Source organism: Heloderma suspectum, chromosome 1, assembly GCF_057233095.1.
Source record: "Heloderma suspectum isolate Gila_16-S chromosome 1, 16-S_ref, whole genome shotgun sequence".
Taxonomy (NCBI): Eukaryota; Metazoa; Chordata; class Lepidosauria; order Squamata; family Helodermatidae; genus Heloderma; species Heloderma suspectum.
The window spans coordinates 374079423-374098864 of NC_139458.1; the positions used below are offsets into that span (position 1 = coordinate 374079423).

General features: G+C 46.2%; 1 protein-coding gene across 1 annotated transcript in view; it reads right to left on the bottom strand.

Annotated features, from left to right (window-relative positions):
• The window catches only part of SRD5A2 (steroid 5 alpha-reductase 2), a 49133-nt gene that overhangs the window by 2275 nt on the left and 27416 nt on the right, over positions 1-19442 (bottom strand). Inside the window, exons 2-3 of the mRNA XM_084832358.1 lie at positions 10868-11031; positions 1458-1559 (exon numbers count right to left, since the gene is read on the bottom strand). Coding sequence (XP_084688484.1) covers positions 1458-1559; positions 10868-11031 — 266 coding nt within the window. The remainder of the gene's footprint in view (positions 1-1457; positions 1560-10867; positions 11032-19442) is intronic.

Sequence of the window (19442 nt, forward strand, 5' to 3'; positions counted from 1 at the left end):
TATACTGCTTCCCATTTTTTAAATCCTGACGCTGTTTGCAATAAGTTATTAAACAATAAAACACAACACCACTGCAAATTACAAGACTCTGAAAGCCAAGGCTTAACTAAGTGTGCAATCCCATGCATGTTTAGACCGAATAAAGTCCTACAATTCCCAGCATACTCCAGCCAACCATGCTGGCTGGGGAATGCTGGGAGTTGTAGGACTGTGTTTTCTGTCTAAACATGCATAGGATTGCACCCTTAATCAGTTAATGGCTGGGAAAAGACAGGGTAAACAGATACATTTTTAATAAACATCAAAAGGATATGATTGTTGGTGCCTCCTATTGCAGAGGAGAGGCCATTCAAGGGGGTGAGAAGGCCTATTGCCATGTTGCCACCAGATGGAGCTCTGAAGGATGTGGCACAGACAATAAGGCCTTCCTTGAAGATCATAGTGGCTGGAAGTCATTCCTTGAATAAATTTTGTTCTTGAAAAATCTGTGATAATAGTGAATGTACATGCACTTTTAAATTACATCCCTGTGATGTGGGAATTAACAGATGGACACAAAAGTGGACACTGAGCCTTTTCAGTTGCAAAGAGTCTTCCAAGCTTGGAAGGAAAAACACCCACCATCTATCACTCGATGGACTGAAGATCCATTTTCTCTCTTTCTCTCCTTTTCCCCCCTATATCAAGGGAGATGCTAATGATTACTGTATACTGATATGTTTCATGATATGAATCCCCCTTTTTTGCTTTGTTTGTGTTTGTTGTTACCATTATGTTGCCAATAAAAAGGTTTTAAAATGGAGATCATAGTGATCTAACAGGTCTACAGGGGAAGATGATCATTCCAGTGGTCCTATGCAATGGAGGCTGGTGGCTGTAAATCCATTCTGGGTATCAGTCAGAACCAGCCAGAACTCTAAAGGAGATATCCAAAATGTTGATCCCATCTCCAAAATGGGTTCAGCACCTTGGATAGCTCCTTTAGAGTTCTGGCTGGTTCTGACTGAAACCCAGCATGGACCACAGCCCCACCAAAATCAGAGCAACCAGCCTCCAGTGGTCCTAAGTTGTACCTTCTGCCCTGCTCTAGATTGTGCATTACCTGTATTTAATGTAAGAGAAATATTTCCATTCTGTCTCAATCATACCAGAGAGTCTAAAGGAAGTGGCCATAAGTAGGAAATGGGGGTGAAAAGTCAAATCATGTTTTATTTCTTTTAGTTCTAGATTCTGTATTCAGATCAGCCTGCTAGAAGGCAAGTCATTCTCAGTTTCCCACCATAACCCATGAGTCTTATTAACCACTTCTGATGAAGGAAGGAACCTAATTGCATAGGTTCATGTCTTCTTCACCATAACTTGTGCTTCTCAAACTGCAGGGGCAAGCTCCTACAGGGGCAAGCGGGGCATCAAAAGCCATCCTATATTGCTGGGAAATTGGAGAAAGACAGACATACCTTGTGGAATTTTGTAAGTGAGCTCTCCAGGTTTTCTTAGCTGGCGTAGAAGGATATCACTGTGGATATTGATTCCCATGCCAAACAAAAACAACACAATGCCTACAGGCAGAAAATGAAGTGCATATGAGTTGAATGTCCAGATTTATTTAATTTCAAACCTATGTTTGAACAGTTATTCTGTTTAACAAGCATAATCAGCACATTCTAGCCTCATCGATTGGCTGTCCAACACCCCCTGCCTCCCAAGAAGAATGTCACACACAAAGGAGAGACCAACCTGGTGCCAGACATCGGCCAGAGAAGCGGCAGCTGCACGGAGCATGCTTTGCCCTTCCCGGCCAAAAAGATCACCTATTAGAATTATGATCAACTTGGACCCATCCACTGGCGAGAGAAGAAGCTGCTGCCCCTTTTATATCATGTCTGTGTCAGGAGCGCCCTAGCTGCCTCTTGCAGCCCCCACCAATAGCCAACTCAGGACACAGATGACAAGGAATTCTTTCCGAGACTTTATTCCTTTATGACTCTTTCAGAATACTAGTAGCCAGCGCCAAAGCAAGGACCAGCACTGGGGAAAGATAGCTGAGTAGCTTAAGCTCCAGGTAAGGCAGTTGGTCCCCGTTTGAAGGAGAATCACGGGAAGACCCTGAACTTATGGGCTAGGGAGAGATCCTCCCTCTATCCCTTGGATCCTCGGGACGCGACCATTGTTTGCGTGCCAAACGAGTGCTACGCCTCCTTTCCGCGCCCTCTATCTGTCGTCACTCCCTGTGTCTGCGCCGAGCATCCAGCAAGCCCCCCTCCAGCGCTCTCTCGCTTCCAGGGTCACTATCTATCCCAGGAATGCTGGCAGGAGGAATCTCTGCCAGCTGCTGTACTTGTGAGAGATGAGCGAGCTCCTCTCCCATTGATTGCTGTTCCTCCTCAGAATCAGAACTGCTCTGGGGCTCTATTGGTTCAGTTTCCAGCCTGACATCATCCCCGCTCCCATGAGGCCCCCCCCCTCATGCTCCTCCCCTGGGGCCCTGGGTTTGTGGGGGTACAGCTGGTGGAAGCGCCTCAGCAGCAACGGAGCATGCACATTTTCCGTGGGTTCCCAGGATTGCTCATCTGGCCCGTACCCCTTCCAGTCCACCAGATATTGCAGGCAGCCGCAAGAAAGGCGGGAGTCCAGAATCTCCATGACCTCAAACTCCTACTCCCCCTCCACCAGCACTGGCGGCAGCGGGGAGCTGGCCAAGCGATGAGGGTCACCAGAAACCAGGGGGGATAGCAAGGACCGATGAAAAACAGGATGGATCTTCATGGAGGGCGGGAGAGCCAGGCGATAAGCAACAGAGTTAATCTGGGCTGTAATCTGGAAAGGCCCTGTGTGGCGAGGTGCAAGCTTCCTTGCGCCAGGCTCTGGGGGGGGAAGAATCAGAGAGGGGGGGATTTCCCTCACCCCCTGGCTGGAGGTCTGGCTTATGAGAAAGAGCATCTGTTTGTAGGTTGTTGGAGGTCTTCACATGCCAAATCTTAAGGTGGAAATGGGGGGGGGAAAGTGACCACCTAATCTGCCGCTGGTTTAAAGCACGGGCTGTCTAAAGATGTTCCAGGTTGCGATGGTCAGTTCTAACTTCGACTGGGTGCTGTGCCCCCTCCAGAAGATGACACCAGGTCTCCAAAGTGGACTTGTTGGCCAACAGTTCCTTCTCGCAGATGGTATAATTCCTCTCAGACATGTTCAGCTTCCTGGAGTGGTAAGCACAGGGTTGCAACCTGCTGCCTGCCCGATCTGGCTGAAAAAGCACTGCCCCCACCGCAAAGTCAGAGGCATCAGTTTGCACTACAAAAGGCTTCCTCGGGTCAGGATGTAACAGGATCAGCTCAGAACTAAAAAGCTTCTTAAGTTCCTCAAAAGCCTGTTGGGCAGATGCCGTCCAATGAAAAGGAGATTTCCTGCCCTTAAGGAGATCTGTGAGAGGAGATGTCAGCCGAGCAAAGCTGAGCAGGAACTTCCTGTAAAATTAGCAAACCCCAGAAAACATTGCAAGTCCTTCTTGGTGGATGGAGCCTGCCAGGAGAGGACAGCCTAGACCTTTGCAGGATCCATCCTGATACCGTCAGCTGAGATAATGTAGCCAAGGTAGTCCAAAGAGGCTAGGTCAAATGCACATTTCTCCAGCTTGGCATAAAGGTGGTGTTTGTGGAGGCACTGGAGGATGGCGGAGACATGGTGCTGATGGGCATGGGGGTCCTCAGAAAATATAAGTAAATCATCGAGATACACAATGAGGAAAGTGTCCAAATAGTCCCGGAAGATGGCATTCATAAAACGTGAAAACATGGGGGGGGGGGTGCAGGCAAGCCCAATCTCTAGGTATTCATACAGTCTGTGCCGGGTGCCGAAACAGGTCTTCCACTCATCCCCCTCCCAGATGCGAATCAGATTGTAGGCGCCACACAGATCCAACTTTGTGAAAATCTTGGCTTGCCCCAGGCGCTCCAGCATCTCCGGTATGAGGGGGAGGGGGTACTTGTTGGAGATCAAGACTGAATTCAAAGCTCTGAAATCGTGCACTGGGTGGACTTCTCCCAATTTCTTGCACACAAACATGGTAGGGGCGCAGGCATGGGAGGAGGAGGGGCAAATGAAGCCACGTCTGAGGTTTGTGTCCAAAAACTCCCGCAGAGCTCAAAGCTCCGGCTCTGACATCGAATACAGCCAGCCAGCGGGGATGGTCGCCCCAGGAATGAGGTTAATGGCACAGTCAAAAGGGCAGTGGGGGGGGGGAGCTGGTCGGCCTCCTTCTTGTTGAAAATATCCCGAAAAGCCGCATACTTCTCTGTGAGGATCACGGTAGCTGAAGAACTGCCAGAAGAGGGGGAGGAAAGGGTTAAGGCCTGGGCTGGGACTGGCGCCTCGGTCGGGAAGCAGTGCTCCCAGCAGTAGGGAGATGCAAACTCCACTTGCTGAAGCCCCCATGAAATCTGAGGATTATGCTTAGAGAGCCAGGAAACACCTAGCACGATTGGGTATTGGGGAACCTTGGCCAAGTGAAACTGAATCTGCTCAACGTGGGACTGGGCGTGCAGAGTGAGTGGAGCTGTAATCTGGGTCACCGCGCCCAGAGAAAGAGGATGCCCATCGATGGTCTCCACTGCCAAGGGGGCAGGAAGAGGCAGGGTAGGAATCTTGTGGAAGAGAGCGAACGTTTCATCCATGAAACTGGTCGTAGCCCCAGAGTCCACTAAAGCTAGGGCCTGCACCCCACCCCACTGGGAGGAGCGGAGGTGAACATGCAATAGCAGATGGGAGGGTGGGAGGGTTGCGGAAGGCACCCACCTGGTGGGGAACCGACCCCCACACGGGAGACCCCCAACAGGCTTAGGGGGCAGCCTAGTCAGGCCTGGGGATGAGGAGGAGGAGGAGGAGAAGGAAGGAGAGGAGGGGGAGGCAGTGGGGCTGCAGGTCTAGTGCAGCAGTTTTTGGTGAAATATCCCAGCTTTCCACACCGAAAGCATCAGCGCTCTGCGCGCCGCCACTCTAGTTCCTCCAGCGGCAGCAGGGCTCGGGTAGCTCCCAGCTTCATCAGGGTCTCCTCCGCCCCCACCGCAGGGGTGGGGGTGGGGGAGGGGGCAGGAAACATGGGGAAATGGGAGGAGGGAAATCCCGGCCCCCGGCCCCCCACTGGGTCTGCCGGCGCCCCTCCAGCCGACTATCTTTCTGGAGGCAGGTCTGGATAAGGTCCTCCAAAGTAGGCGGGCTAGGCATGTGTGCCAACTCATCCAAGGTCTTGTCGTTCAAACCGTCCAAAAACTGAGCCACCAGTGCGCCATCATTCCACTGTAAATCCTGCATCAGCAAGCGAAAAGTTGTCGCGTAGCTGGAAACTGAGTCCTTGCCCTGCCTGAGGCAGCAAATCTCCCAAGAAGCCATCTGTGTGCGCAGGGGGTCACCGAAAAACTGGCCATCGCTGTCATGAAACCTTGATAGTCCCCGAGCAGGGGGTCATTAGCGAGAAGAAGTCCCGAAGCCCATTTAGCTGCCACACCTGAAAGTAGGTTAATGATGAAGCCCACACGAACCTGTTCTGTCAGGAAATCCTCAGGTCATAGGTGCATGTACAGCTCCAATTGGGCCCGGAAAATCTGAAAAAGTCCTTTCTCACCAGAAAACTTCTCTGGCAGAGCCACCGGGCACTTGCGGTGGGGGGGAATCGGAGGTGGTGGGGATTGAACCGCAGCTTGCAGACTCTGTACAGCAGTCATCAGTTGAGCCACTTGATCACGAAGAGCCTGGTTCTCTTGCGCGAGAGTTTGTACCGCCGAGTCCATGGCAGCCTCCAGAGGCAGTAGGAACAGAGAGAGAAAAAAAAGAGGAACGGGGACCAAGCTGTCAGGAGCGCCCTAGTTGCCTCTTGCAGTCCCCACCAATAGCCAACTCAGGACACAGACGACGAGGAATTCTTTCTGAGACTTTATTCCTTTATGACTCTTTCAGAATACTAGTATCTAGCGCCAAAGCAAGGAACAGCACTGGGGAAAGATAGCTGAGTAGCCTAAGCTCCAGGTTAGGCAGTTGGTCCCTGTTTGAAGGAGAATCACGGGAAGACCCTGAACTTATGGGCTAGGGAGAGATCCTCCCTCTTTCCCTTGGGTCCTCGGGACGCGACCATTGTTTGCGTGCCAAACGAGTGCTACGCCTCCTTTCCGCGCCCTCCATCTGTCGTCACTCCCTGCGCCTGCACAGAGCATCCAGCAAGCCCCCCTCCAGCGCTCTCTCGCTTCCAGGGTAACTATCTATCCCAGGAATGCTGGCAGGAGGAATCTCTGCCAGCTGCTGTGCCTGTGAGAGATGAGTGAGCTCCTCTCCCACGGATTGCTGTTCCTCCTCAGAATCAGAACTGCTCTGGGGCTCTATGGGCTCAGTTTCCACCCTGACAGTCTATTTATTTATTTATTTATTTATTCATTCATTCATTCATTCACTCACAACATTTGTATACTGCTCCACATCTAAAATAGATTCCAGAGCGGTGAACATAAAAGGTAAAATGATAAAAACATTTAAAACACCGTATTAAAATTGTTCTTTTAAAAACAGAATTCTGTGGCTGGTCAGTTAAGGGATGCTTCCTGGAAGACAGCTGTTTTCAGGAGGCTCCGGAAGCAGCACAGTCTTTGACCATGAGCCTGTGTGCAGGTACCATCTTGTCTTTCTATAGCTATACAGCACTTAGAAAATTGTAGGTGCTTTGTAAGATGCTGATAATAATTAATAATAAATTGTGCCCCACACAGGTAAACAAGGGGAGGGGGAATCCATACTTCTCCTCACCACCTGCTATATGATTTATAAGCCATCTTTTAGGGAATACCCTCCCAAGGCTGCAAACAAAGTTTGAAACCACAAACCACAATAAAACAATGATTAAAAATTTTTAAATAAAAAATAACAATCAAAACCAGGTCACATCATATACACAGTGGTGCCGGATAACGTTGGAGGGGGGCTGGGAGGGTGCGCAGTGGCGACGGAAGCGCTGGTACTGCCCCCTAGTTATTGCTGCTTCGATGAACCATGCAGCCAGAAGGCAGAGGATGTGTAGACAGATGGGATGGCACAAAGCAACATGGGCCATGTGAGAGCCATACATTGCTCCCTCTCGTTGGGCATCACTACACCAGCCTACAATCCTGGATTCAAAACGGGGCTTTCTGCTTCCGTTTTAAATGCAGGATCACGACTCCCTTTTTCATGCGCTTCCTTTCCCCCCACCTCCTTCTCCCCGTATCTGAGTCTTCCATTATCTTTCATTGGTCTTGCTCCTCTTCTTGCCGTTTTTACTCTTTCCACAGAGGAAACTGAAGCGGAACACAACGGGGTAATTTGGTAGCTCATTATCTGCGATCTATTTAAAAACGGAACAAAGGGCATTTCGTGCAGGAGACGGTTTGAATGATCACGCGTCATGTAAAGAGCCCGCAAACTTCCGTGAAGGAGCCATCTCAATCACAGGATAAAAGCTCAGTGTGAAGGAGCCCATTGCTTGTGCTACTTTCAGGTGTGCCTGTGGTGGGGGAACCCCCCTCAACTCTTTCTAGCGAGAGATCACATCTAGGGTTTGATGCAGAGATGCATTCAGACATGCAAGCTTCGGTCTGCTTTCTGAAGTGATACATATACTATATGCTCTTTCTGATCATAAGAATACAGTGTTTGAGAAGCATCCCATACAATCTAAATAGCGAAAGGGCAGCAACAGAGAGATGCACTTCTGGGATTTGCTGCCTCAGGTGCTAGAATAACTTGGCTGGTCTTGGATGTTATGCATTTTTACTCAAGGGCAGGATTTGCTGCTCCACCTCAGGCAAGAAAATGTCTTGAGCCAGTCCTGCTCATAATAACAAATTAGTATGTCCTAAGTTTCTTCTGGCTGAAACTATTCAAACATGCATATAGTTTTTAGGGATGGACGGAACACTTACCTTCCGTTCCATTCTGTTTCCACTGAGGCGCTCCGTCCCTCCCCCTGGAATCCTCGATGTGGGGGGAGGCAATCTGGTCCCCCCCCCCGGAATCCTGCTCGGACAGCTCCGCTCCGCGGCCAAGCCACAGAGCCGCCAGCCGGCTCTAGCTGCCTGCAGCTGGACATCTGACTGCTGGCCCTGCAGGGATGCAAATGGCGGCTGTCGTAGCCGCCGCCATTTGCATCCCTGTATTTAGCCGTGATAGGCTACGTAAATATTTACGTAGCCTATCACGGCAGGGGGGAAAAATACCAGCATACGCAAATGATGGTAGCAAATGGCGTCCCTGCATTAGCCGTGATAGGCTATGTAAGTATTTACGTAGCCTATCACGGCTATGAAGAGGAAGCGAATGGCGGCCGCAGGACGGCTGCCATTCGCAAAGCGTGTGGACGGGAGCAGGTAAGTGCTCCATTTCGTGCGCCTTTTGTGGGTTGGGGGTGGCGGGGACTTCGTCCCGCACGCTTTTCGTGGGTTGGTGGGGCGGGGGCTTCGTTCCGTGATGGATTTTGGGGGGCCGAATGCACTGGCATTCAGCCTCACCAAGATTCATCACGGAATTCTCTGACATCCCTAATACTTTTTAGTTTGAAGTTTGCAGAGAAAACTGAGTTTGCAGAGAAAAAAGGTGCTGTGGCACCAAGAGACTGAATAATTTACTGTAGTATGAGCTTTTGTAGGCAAGTCTACTTCGCATCAGCTGGAATGTAAATCTCTCATACCTATAATACATGAATGATACAGTGGAAGACAAGTACAGTTAATAAGGTGTGAATCACCAGTAAATATGAACACAATACAAAATCCAAAATTTTATTCAACAATTAAAGCATTAATAACAAATGTGTTTAGTTTTGCTTCTATAGACTAAAATGGAAAATCTTCTGGAATGTAGCTTATCTTCTTCTATATATATAAAAGTCAAAAATTGTGTGTGGGTTTGTGTGTTTGTGGCTGGCTGCAAGGCCATCTGTAACCCAGGGAATAAGGGGGAGCTGCCCTGGGTGTAATCACACTGTGGGGGCCCACTGAGCCTGCCGTTTGGGCCCTATAGTTGCCTGCCCTTTTACTTCACATTCTCACTTGCCAGAGTGTATGACAGGAGTCACTGGGTTACATTATTACTTTGTTTATACTTCCCCTTACTAACAAGTGCACCCTCTTAATCATGGTGCAGGCCAGGTTTCTGATTTCAGCTACGAGTCATCCTATTGGCCATCTTTCATTCTATTGGTCTCTCTCCCATTCACTCTGATTTCCTTCACCTTGGATTGGCTGGCTGCTGTTTGTTCCCTCCCCTTCACTCGTGGCTTTTTTTCTGACTGTGCAGAGCATTTAGTTTCTCTCCCCTCTTCTGCAATATCCAGCGAGCAAGCAAGTTAGTGTTAAATATCTTTACCCCTTTCAATGCTAGATGTATCTGTTAGTAGTGTGTGATTAACACTAATGTGAAATGTGGTGCGGTGTGTGCGCGCCTGTCTGAGGGGCTGGGATGACACAGTGGAGTGGAGACTTAGGGCTTTATTCTCCATGTTTCTCCCATGGGCAGTTATATGTTGCGTGTTCTACAGTGGGTTCCCCGAATCGGTTGTATATCTTTGCTCCAACAAAAACAACAAATGTTGTTTATAAACAAGCCTTACAATGAACTTCTACTTTCCTAATATTTAACTTTAGGTCCATAGTTGTTGGCGCCGTCACCATCATGTCACCCATCATGCTGCTCGGGAATCTCCATGTTCTTCCCACGTACAGTTATACTTTCCAGAATTAGTTTGTAACAATAAGCAAAAATTGTGTTGTGTGCTCTTTATAAGAATTTTTAAAAAAATAATAAACAAAAAATCTCCTCAATTTCCCTTTTCACCTTTCTTATGGAGCATTTCCGAGAAGCGTAAACCTATCTTAATGTGTTTCTAACAAATAGTGCCTATGACTAAATTACATCCTGGGCAACGCTGGGTATATCAGCTAGCCAATATTAAAACTAACTGTGGCTCATTCAGAAAGCACCAGGCCTTCATTTGAGCTAGGCTTCAGTCATGGAACGTATTTTATACCGAAGTAAAACAAAACAAAACAAAACTGGGTGTGGGTGTGGGGGGAAGACTAGGGAAAGGGGAGAAATGCATTGGATTTGCATTTTAATGCAAACTTACCAAATTAACACTTGCTGAACCTGCACATGCACCAGCATGGAGTTATATGGCAATATTCACACATTTCCAAATTTTGCAATGCAATTTGCAAATAAAAAAAATGCACACAAGGATGTGTAAAAAATGTTCAGAAAATGAGTATATTAGAAGAAAGAACATACAAAAATATATTATAGTAGGGGAAATCACTTGGAAAATTGCATATATTTGGAGCAGCGTATACAACAGCGCACATTTTTTGTGTGGACTTTTCAGGAAAAAATCACAAACTGTGAGGAAATGGGATGGAATAAACATAATATTGGAAAAACAACAAACTGAGCAGAATTTAAGTTAACAGATTCACCCATCTCTTGGGAAGAAATCTAGAGGGAAAGTAATAGATAAATCAGCTAGGAGCTGACTGCAAAATGTCAATTGTGTAAGTTTGAAATGTGCAAATTGCTCCCTCTCATGGCTGGACTTTATGAGCATACAATCTATTCACACATTTTATCTTCCACATGGGTAGCTGTGTTAGTCTGAGAAAACAACAGTCTTATGGCATCTTAAATACTAAGAGATTTTGCAAAGTGTTCTTTTGCTTTTGTTATTCAAACTATTGTGTTTCTGTGTTGATGGTTAGACAAGTAATGTCCCCCCCACCCCGCCATACTTCGACACTCAGTGAATTTTGGCAGTGTGCAAGTCATCTGGACAGCAAGAAGCTCCACATCTCATAGCAATAATTACCTGATGAAAATCTTATGTCGCTGCACCAGTCATCTGGGTATTCAGCACAGTAAATCATGTAGTAACCTTGAAGGAAGCCATTATAGATACAGAACAGCACACCGAAAAACAGTGTCTTCAGGGGGAAAGGCCTACCTCTTGTAAGGAATGAGTAAATGAATGTCCTGAGGTAGACAAAAACAACAACAAAAACACATACACACAACATCAAGCCGCTGGAAATAGATGCCAGTGTACCATTTTCAATGAGCTTTAGGCCCCAGTAATCCCAGCATGCTGCCAGGTATCCCCCCTTTTTCCTCAGGTGTATTTTCATTAGGACCTTGAGAATAATCACTTTGCATCTGCTTCTCAGTACATTAACATGAACCACTACTCAGTAGGCTCCAGAAGAATATGTGAGGAGCTAGGCTCACCTCTTATCAGTACACAGTATACAATTTACAGCTATGGGTGTACAATCCACAGGTATAGGTGTCTGCCTGATGTGGTCCTAATAGACAGCTGCCATTGCAGGATCCAAGCCCTTCTGGTAGCCAAAAGCTACCAGAAGAATTAAAGTAATTAAAGAAAGTAATTCTTTAAGAATTAAAGCATGGATAGGACTGACTACTTGCACGGGATAGAAGATTTGATGGCACTGTCTACTTTTGAACATGTAGCCTACTGGAGACAGCAGTTACTGGATACCTTCCTAGATATTTGGACAGCGTAGCTCTAGACAGATACTTATGCCTGACATTGCAGAGAACTTCTTTATAACCAGAAGAGTATATACAGCAACCGTGGACTTGTTCATTGACATTTGGCTCTTGACCCAGACTTTTTCCCCCCTTACCCCACCCATATCCCACTGTTGTCTTATTTTATAAAATTTGAAAAATACCTTAAAATTAATGAAAGAGGTGCTTTACACAAGACTGTCCTAAGTACAGATCACCATGTGCGGTAAGTACACTTGTGTCTATTTTTCTGTGTTTACTTTCCAGTTTATGTCTCTTAGAGCAGGGGTGGACAGAAAGTAGATCTCCAGGTGTTTTGGACTTTAACTCCCAGCATTTCTAACAACTGGCCATGCTGGAAGAGCTTCTGGGAGCTGAAGTACAAAATATCTGAAGATCTACCTTCTGCCCATCCCTGCCTTAGAAAGCTAGTTCTTCATCCAACATGCTGCCTGCTGGTGGTGGCCAGATTCATGTATTCTGTTAATACTTCAGGAAAATCAATATAATGGCCATTGCTTTTCTGGCATGATCACAGAAAACATTTTGCCTTTAAAGAGGGGCAATCAAAAATTGGTCAGCATCATGCTAAGGCACAGCGAAAGGGATCTCTTAAATATGGCTCCATTAACTGTTTCGTGTATGTTATCATACAGAAGGGTGGCACCAGACCAGTATTAGAATTTCAAAAGCTGCTAAAGTAACAATGTTGCAGAGGAGGAAACAGCAGATTGAACAAGGGAAACAACTTGGCAGCCTATCAAAGGAGAAATAAATCAGTTCCCAGACCATAGGGAGCAGATCCCTGCCAGAACAACAGTGATTAGGTAGGCTGCCAAGAAGAGAACAAATTGGTTTGTAGAACAAAATTCCTGAAGATTGTCTGAGCAGGAATAAGCAGCTTGCCATCACCACAGCTCTATACAACCTCACCAGTGCCTTACATTGTTATGCTTACCACAGTCCTCTGAGCAGTGAGAAGTTCCAGGCCTGCAGGGCTTACCTAAGTTTGATTTCCTCTGGAGACAGGTCAATGGAGGCTTATTGATGTTTTGTAATATTTGAGCAATAGCCAGTTCTGCCCAACTGCCAGCAGGACCCACCGCTAGCACAACAGAGAGTTAGCACTTCCTATAGGAACCAGAAACAAGCAGAAACACTTGTTTCCGAAACGGAGGTCAGCAGAGCTCACGTAAGGAAGCTCTGCTGATCTTCCCCAGTCCAGAAACCAATTGCACAAGCACTTCTGTGCATTTCCTGGGTTCCTTTACAAAGCGCTGACTCCCACTGTGCTCATGGTGGGTTCCACTTACACAACAGAATCAACAGGAGAACAGCAGCCCTATTGGACACTGTCCTTTGTGCTTATTTACAGATATACAGGTTCAGCATGGATGGCGCATGGGTAGGCAACCTGGTGCCCTCCAGGTGATTTGGACTATAACTCAGTTATAACTTCCCTCACCTCATTCATCAGGGACACCTGGAGAAAGGCCTCATAACTGAGGGGATGTGCCTGTTCTGAGTCTACACACCACCCCTTTCTATCAGACTAATCCTATGCAGGCAGGCAGTCTGCTCAACTCAGGATTAAAAAGGGGGAAGGAATGTGAGCACACAATGCACAGGAGCTCCACCTCCAGCATTCCCATCCCAGTCCTCAAACTTCCTATATCGAGGGGGAACGTCTGAAGGGGGCTTGTATTCGCATTGGCTTAAATGCAAAAACACATGCATGATTCAGAACACTGATACAGCAGGGTTACAGTGGTGTAACTGAAAATGAAAAAGAAAGCTTTCTGGCCTGACCGGCCTACGAGGCACCTGGGGCCAATCTATACTAACATTTTATCCTGGTGCTGTAACATCTGGCTCATGTGTGGGGCACATGACGCACTCCCCAACCAGTTGTTCTGTCACTATTTCTCCCTCAATATTCCATTTTTTTTTCTCTCAAACTACTTTTATGACAGGGTTGGGTGGTATTTTTTGGTGCTTGTGATTTTTGTGTACTACAAAGACGCGTGTTCCATTCTAGCTGTATTATAACTCTTAGGGGTGGAAGTGACTTAAAAGATGTAGAATCTAATTTGCAACCTTTTCCCTGCTCTTTCTCCCCAGCACTCCTGTAGCAGAATTTAGACTCTTCCTCCTCCTCCCTCACACTGATTTTCATGGGATCTGTGGACAGGAAATCCATGTGGTTTTTTGCAGCTATTTTTCACAGTGCATCTACACAGCTGTGCAGCTGTGAACAGCCACACAATTTATTTTTGAACCATTCCTCCACAGCAGCGAAGATACGTATGCAGTTAGTGGACTTTAATTAAAAAACACAACACAACTGAATCAGCAGCATGGCCTCCCATTTCTCCTTCAATTGCAGCACTATACTGTGGCTTGTGGTAGTCCTCACACCATAAACACAAAAGATAAAATGCAGGTGACTGGTCAAGTCCTCCTACTTCTCATGCAATTGCAACACTCAATCGGGTTGATGCTATGCTGCATCCATTACCATGTGCCTCCAGAGCAATAAGTTGCATTTTGAAAACATAGTGGCACAGTGGTGCCTCAAATGAAACGGGCTCTAGTGTAGATTCTCCTCTGAAGAGAAGGCACCATGTTCCAGGGGAAGAACTGGATCCTAAAGCATGTGGATCCTTTGTTCATGGATCAACCAAGCTGGATTCAGGGTACACCAGCCTGGATCACTGTGACAAGTATGTATTTGTTTTGGAACATACATTGGCATCTGGTTACCAGTTGTTTTTCAGGCCCAATTCAAGGTGTTGGCATTGACCTTTAATACCCTATATGGTTCTGGCCCAGTCTATCTTAAGGAGCGCCTCCAACAACACCAGGGACGCCACTCAATGAGATCAGCCTTGGTAGGCCTCCTGTCTGTTCCATCAGCCAGGACAGCTAGGCTGGTGAGGACTAGGGAAAGGGCCTTTTCTGTGGTGGCCCTCACTCTGTGGAACTCCCTCCCTAGGGAACTCTGCCATGCCCCCTCTTTGATGAGCTTCCTCTGGGCTTTAAAAACCTGGCTGTTCAGGTGGGCATTTGGGGTGGGTTAGGGTTTTTTAGAGCAGTGTTGTTTTATGGTTTTGGGGGAGGGTTGTTCAGTTGATTATGTAAATTTGTTATTAGTATTGTACACTGCCTAGAGTGGCCAGGTGGCCGGCCAGATGGGCAGCTAATAAATCAAACAAACAAACAAACAAACAAACAAATAAATCTGCAAACCAAAACCTGAAGTCTACCCAACTGAGATACCAACATGCTTTGTATTAACATCTATCATCAAACTGCTCTTCCATGCAGGAGCTGGTTTCAAATGGTCATGCCGCTTTATACAAAGCAAATGAAAAGCTGTTGGATAGTAACACAGAAGGTGAGATCCCATTTTGCCTAAGTGTAAACCAGCTTTAAACACGGATCTTGCTTTTCAGGAAATTAGAAACATTGTCAACCCAGTGTATTTATCTGAGATAGCACTTCAGCATATTTGTCTGGATTTTCTACATTTACTACCTAAACATTTAATCATCTCCATTATTAGCGCAATGCACCCAGTACTTGCGCAACACTGAGCAATATCCAGCTAAAGTGACTTGGTATTTCAGATTGGGCAACCACTATGGAAAACTCAGTTATCAAACTTGGCTCTCTATGGGACCATACAAAACTGACACTTTTCACACTAAGCAGTATAATTTTGTTTCTTATCCTAAAAACATATCGCATGTTATGTATCCTCCTTTTTATTAGTCCAGCTAACTGTTGTATCTTTCAATATTATTTCTGTGCTTGATGGCACTTCATATGTGATTAATTTACCTATATGTAATATGCAACCTCTTAAATAGAAGACCTTTTATCTGACAATGGCCGGTTGCTTTAGTTTATTTTTATTTATTCATTACATATGGTGCCAGTAGAGCACATGGGGCTTTGCAGACTTTCATAAGCAAAAAATAAAGAAAACACGTTGTTGTGCCAAAAGAGCACATAATCTAGAGCATGTAACAGAGCAATTCTTTGGCCCCTAGGCAGAGTCTGAGGGACCATATGATACTTCAGATTCCTGGATCTGAGGTCAGAGACAGTGCTCTGGCCTCCGATGCAGGAGTCCAAGCTCCATGCCCCTCCCCCACCCCCTCGCAGCCAGCATGGAGAGAACTGCGCTGGCTGCCTCTCCGAGGTTGCAAAGGCAATCTCGGAGAAGACAGAAAGGGGGCGTTCCTGTGGGAGGGGACTGAGGGAGCAGGGATCTGAGCTACCCCCAACCTTCCCCAGCCTCCGTCCTTCCCCCTCACCGACACCTCAGCTAGATGGGTGAAAAAACCCATCTAGATAAAATGCAGAGCGGGGGCAGTGCAGAGGTGAAAGTTGCTTCCGCCGCTCCTCCCTCTCTGCATTGGATGGCCATAAGCATCGGAGTTAAGAGGCTTATGGCCATCCCCATAGGACTGCACCCTAAGCAAATTGCAAGTTAGTCTACATGGCATTCAAAATTTCAAAAGGCAATTATATTGATATTTTGCTAACATGCAAATATATTTAAAGTGAGTTAATCAACTAATCCATCAGAAGTCGGATGATCAAATGAAGATTTTTTTTCATTGATTTGTAAGCCCCTAGAAGTAATAAAAAAATAAAGATACTAATGAAAGAGATAGCAAGCATCATCTAAAAGGCATTCCCCCTTTCCTCTACTATTTAGAGTAGTTCCATTGAAATCCATGGGACTTAAATTAGTCATGACTAACCTAACTTTTGCGGCCGCGGTGGCTTAGTGGTTAAGACGCTGAACTGCAGACTGGAAGGTCGGCAGGTCAGCAGTTCGAGACCCGAGTGCTGCGTGACGGAGTGAGCTCCCGTCTTCAGTCCCAGCTCCTGCCAACCTAGCAGTTCGAAAGCAAGAAATTGCAAGTAGATAAATAGGTACCGCCTCAGCGGGAAAGGTAACAGCGTTCCGTGCACCTCGGTGTTCAGTCATGCCAGCCACATGACCACGGAAGCATCTTCAGACAGTGCTGGCTCTTCGGCTTAGAAACGGGGATGAGCACCGCACCCTAGAGTCGGACACGACTGGTTGGGGACACCTTAACCTTTACCTTTTTTTAACCTAAGTTCCATTAATTTCAATGGGTCTACTCTAAGTATGACTAGGTCTGGATCCAACCCAGTGTTTCTTCCTAGATGCTGTTGCTAGGACATACGTATATTATCTAAAAACAAAGACAATATGTACATGGCTTAAGAACATTGTTTTTGCCGATTTACGAATTTAATTCTCACATTAATTGACTAAGTCTGTAATTCTATACCCATTTACCTGGGAGGAGTCCTTCTGTTCAGGGGTGGGACTGAGACCCAGTGGAGGATGCTGCTGGCAGAAGGGGTGGGAAATTTACACTGATTCATCTCTCCCAATGCATACACATTTCGAGATCCCCCCCCCCCCAGCAGATTTTCAAGGGCACCAAAGACTGCAGGGGGAAGGGGAAATAGGTGAAAGCTGCCTCCCCCATTTCCACTGCCAGAAGCATCCATGAGCAGAACTCTTCTTAGGGGATGCTTCCACCAGCAACAGTAAACTCAGGATCCCGACCATTTAATTGAGTGGGACTTACATCTGAGTAGATATGGATTGGATTTCACTGTTATGCTACAATCCTATAATGGCTTAGTGGGAAGGAAGCCCCACTGAACTCAATGGGACTTACTTCTGAGTTGCCATATATCAGATTGTACTGATAATTATGGTGTTTTATTGATCTTAATTGATTTTTAATTACTTTATTTTTATATTAACATTTTAGCAATTTTTATGTATTTTAATTGTATTTTGATGTATATTATAATGTATTTTATGAACTGTGTACAAATATTTTTAAGTATGTTCAGTGGTAGATAAATTTATTAAATAAATAAATAAATGAATAGAAACAGATGATTAATCAATTAAGGCTGCAGTCCTATGTACTCTTCAAGTACTTGCAAGGTTGTCACAGAGAGGAAGGCCAGCATCTCTTCTCGATCATCCCAGAGTGCAGGACACGGAATAATGGGCTCAAGTGACAGGAAGTCAGATTCTGGCTGAACATCAGGAAAAACTCCCTATTACAGCAATACGACAATGTAACCAATCACCTAGAGAGGTGGTGGGCTCTTCCATACTGAAGGCATTCAAGACGAGGCTGGACAGCCATCTGTTGGGGATGCTCTGACTTGGATTCCTGCATTGAGCAGGGGATTAGACTTGATGGCCTTGTAGGCCCCTTCCAACCCTACTATTCTATGATTATATGTACTTGTAACTGAACCAATGAGGCTTACTTTTGAGTAAACATGCATAGGATTGCACAGTAAGATCTTTAAAATCGGGTTACAGCCCTACCCAAAAAATCCCTTGCAACGAACAGGGATGTGGTTTCAACTATTATGGCATTATAATGAACAGCTACTGAAAAATATGCTAGAGTGGATGTAGCCATATAGAGTAATACCTTGAATCTTAGGCAAAGGATCTATAAAGGCTCCCAGGCCCTGTAAAAGAATTGTTAACTGCTGTTTTATTTTTAATGGTATTCTTAATGCTACATTTTAAAACCATAAAACCATCTTTTTCCATTTTTAGCTGCTTAGATATTTTACCTGTTATTTTAAAGTTATTTTAATCATTGCTGCTTTTAAAACATTTAAAAAAATGTTTTATCATTGGTTTTGTTGTAGTTGTTTTTACTGCGTATGTCACCCTGACAGCTTCAGCTATAGGGCAATTCATATACTGAATGAATGAATGAATGAATGAATGAGTAAACAAAGCCAAATTGTAGTTGAAAAATAATCTGTATAGCTTGGCTGTGACACTGGCTGCAACACAGAAGGAAGAGCAGCGGAGCATGGACCATGTCAGTTTCAGGGGCTTTGTGCTAAAGAGGCTAAGCTCTGGCTTCCTCTATGAGGCTATGGTTGTGTGTGTGTCCAATGAGGACGCTAGCCGAGGCAACAGATTAAATGCATCGTCCCTTTGGTTGTTCCCATTTCTCCATTTCTTCTAGCTACCCCTGCCAAGGCCTGCAGTGCAGCAGCGAGCTGCTTCTTCTGGGAAACTTTACATGCTGTGATAGTTTGACCACTCACCTGTGACTCCTCCTCCTACATTCTGCTTTTTCTTGCTCGTCTCCTTTTGCTCCATTCCCACTGCTGCTGCTACGTGGCTCAGATTGTCATCTTACCAGTGAAGCCATGGAGCAAAGTTTCCAAAACTGCAGTGGAGCTGTCCAGCTACGAGTCTCATGGAGCTGAGCCACATGAGGTGTTGCATCAGCACCTGCTAGACACCTAACATGCACCCTTTTCTGGATCATCACACGATCTTAATATGGAGCATGCGCTCTTCCTATTCCCATGTAGGGCTTAGGGAAGGAGGCCTCATACTACCAGATAGGTACTGCATCTTCTGGTTTGGGCCTTTGCTCAGAGCCACTTCTGGGGTCCTGGGGGTAGTTTCAGAGAGCATAGAGCTAAGGGGAAATCAGTCAACTGGGTTTCCCCAAATCTGAAGTCCAGCTGAGTGGGTCACCTTCTTGAGCGGTGATATTGGGGGCAGGGGTTGTCAGTCTCTGCTGACTCTCCTCGATCACCATAGGTGCGAAGGCAATGGGGTTCTACTTCGAGAAAGTCTCCTCCAATTCCTGTCTGGGCCCAATAAGAAGGTCATACGACATTTTCTTGTTCTCTGGATCCTACAGCCATCCTCACCCTAATCTTACACTCAGTTTTAAACCCATTCATTCTAGCTCTTCAGCTGCTCCTTCACCTTAGGGAATTCCTCAGCC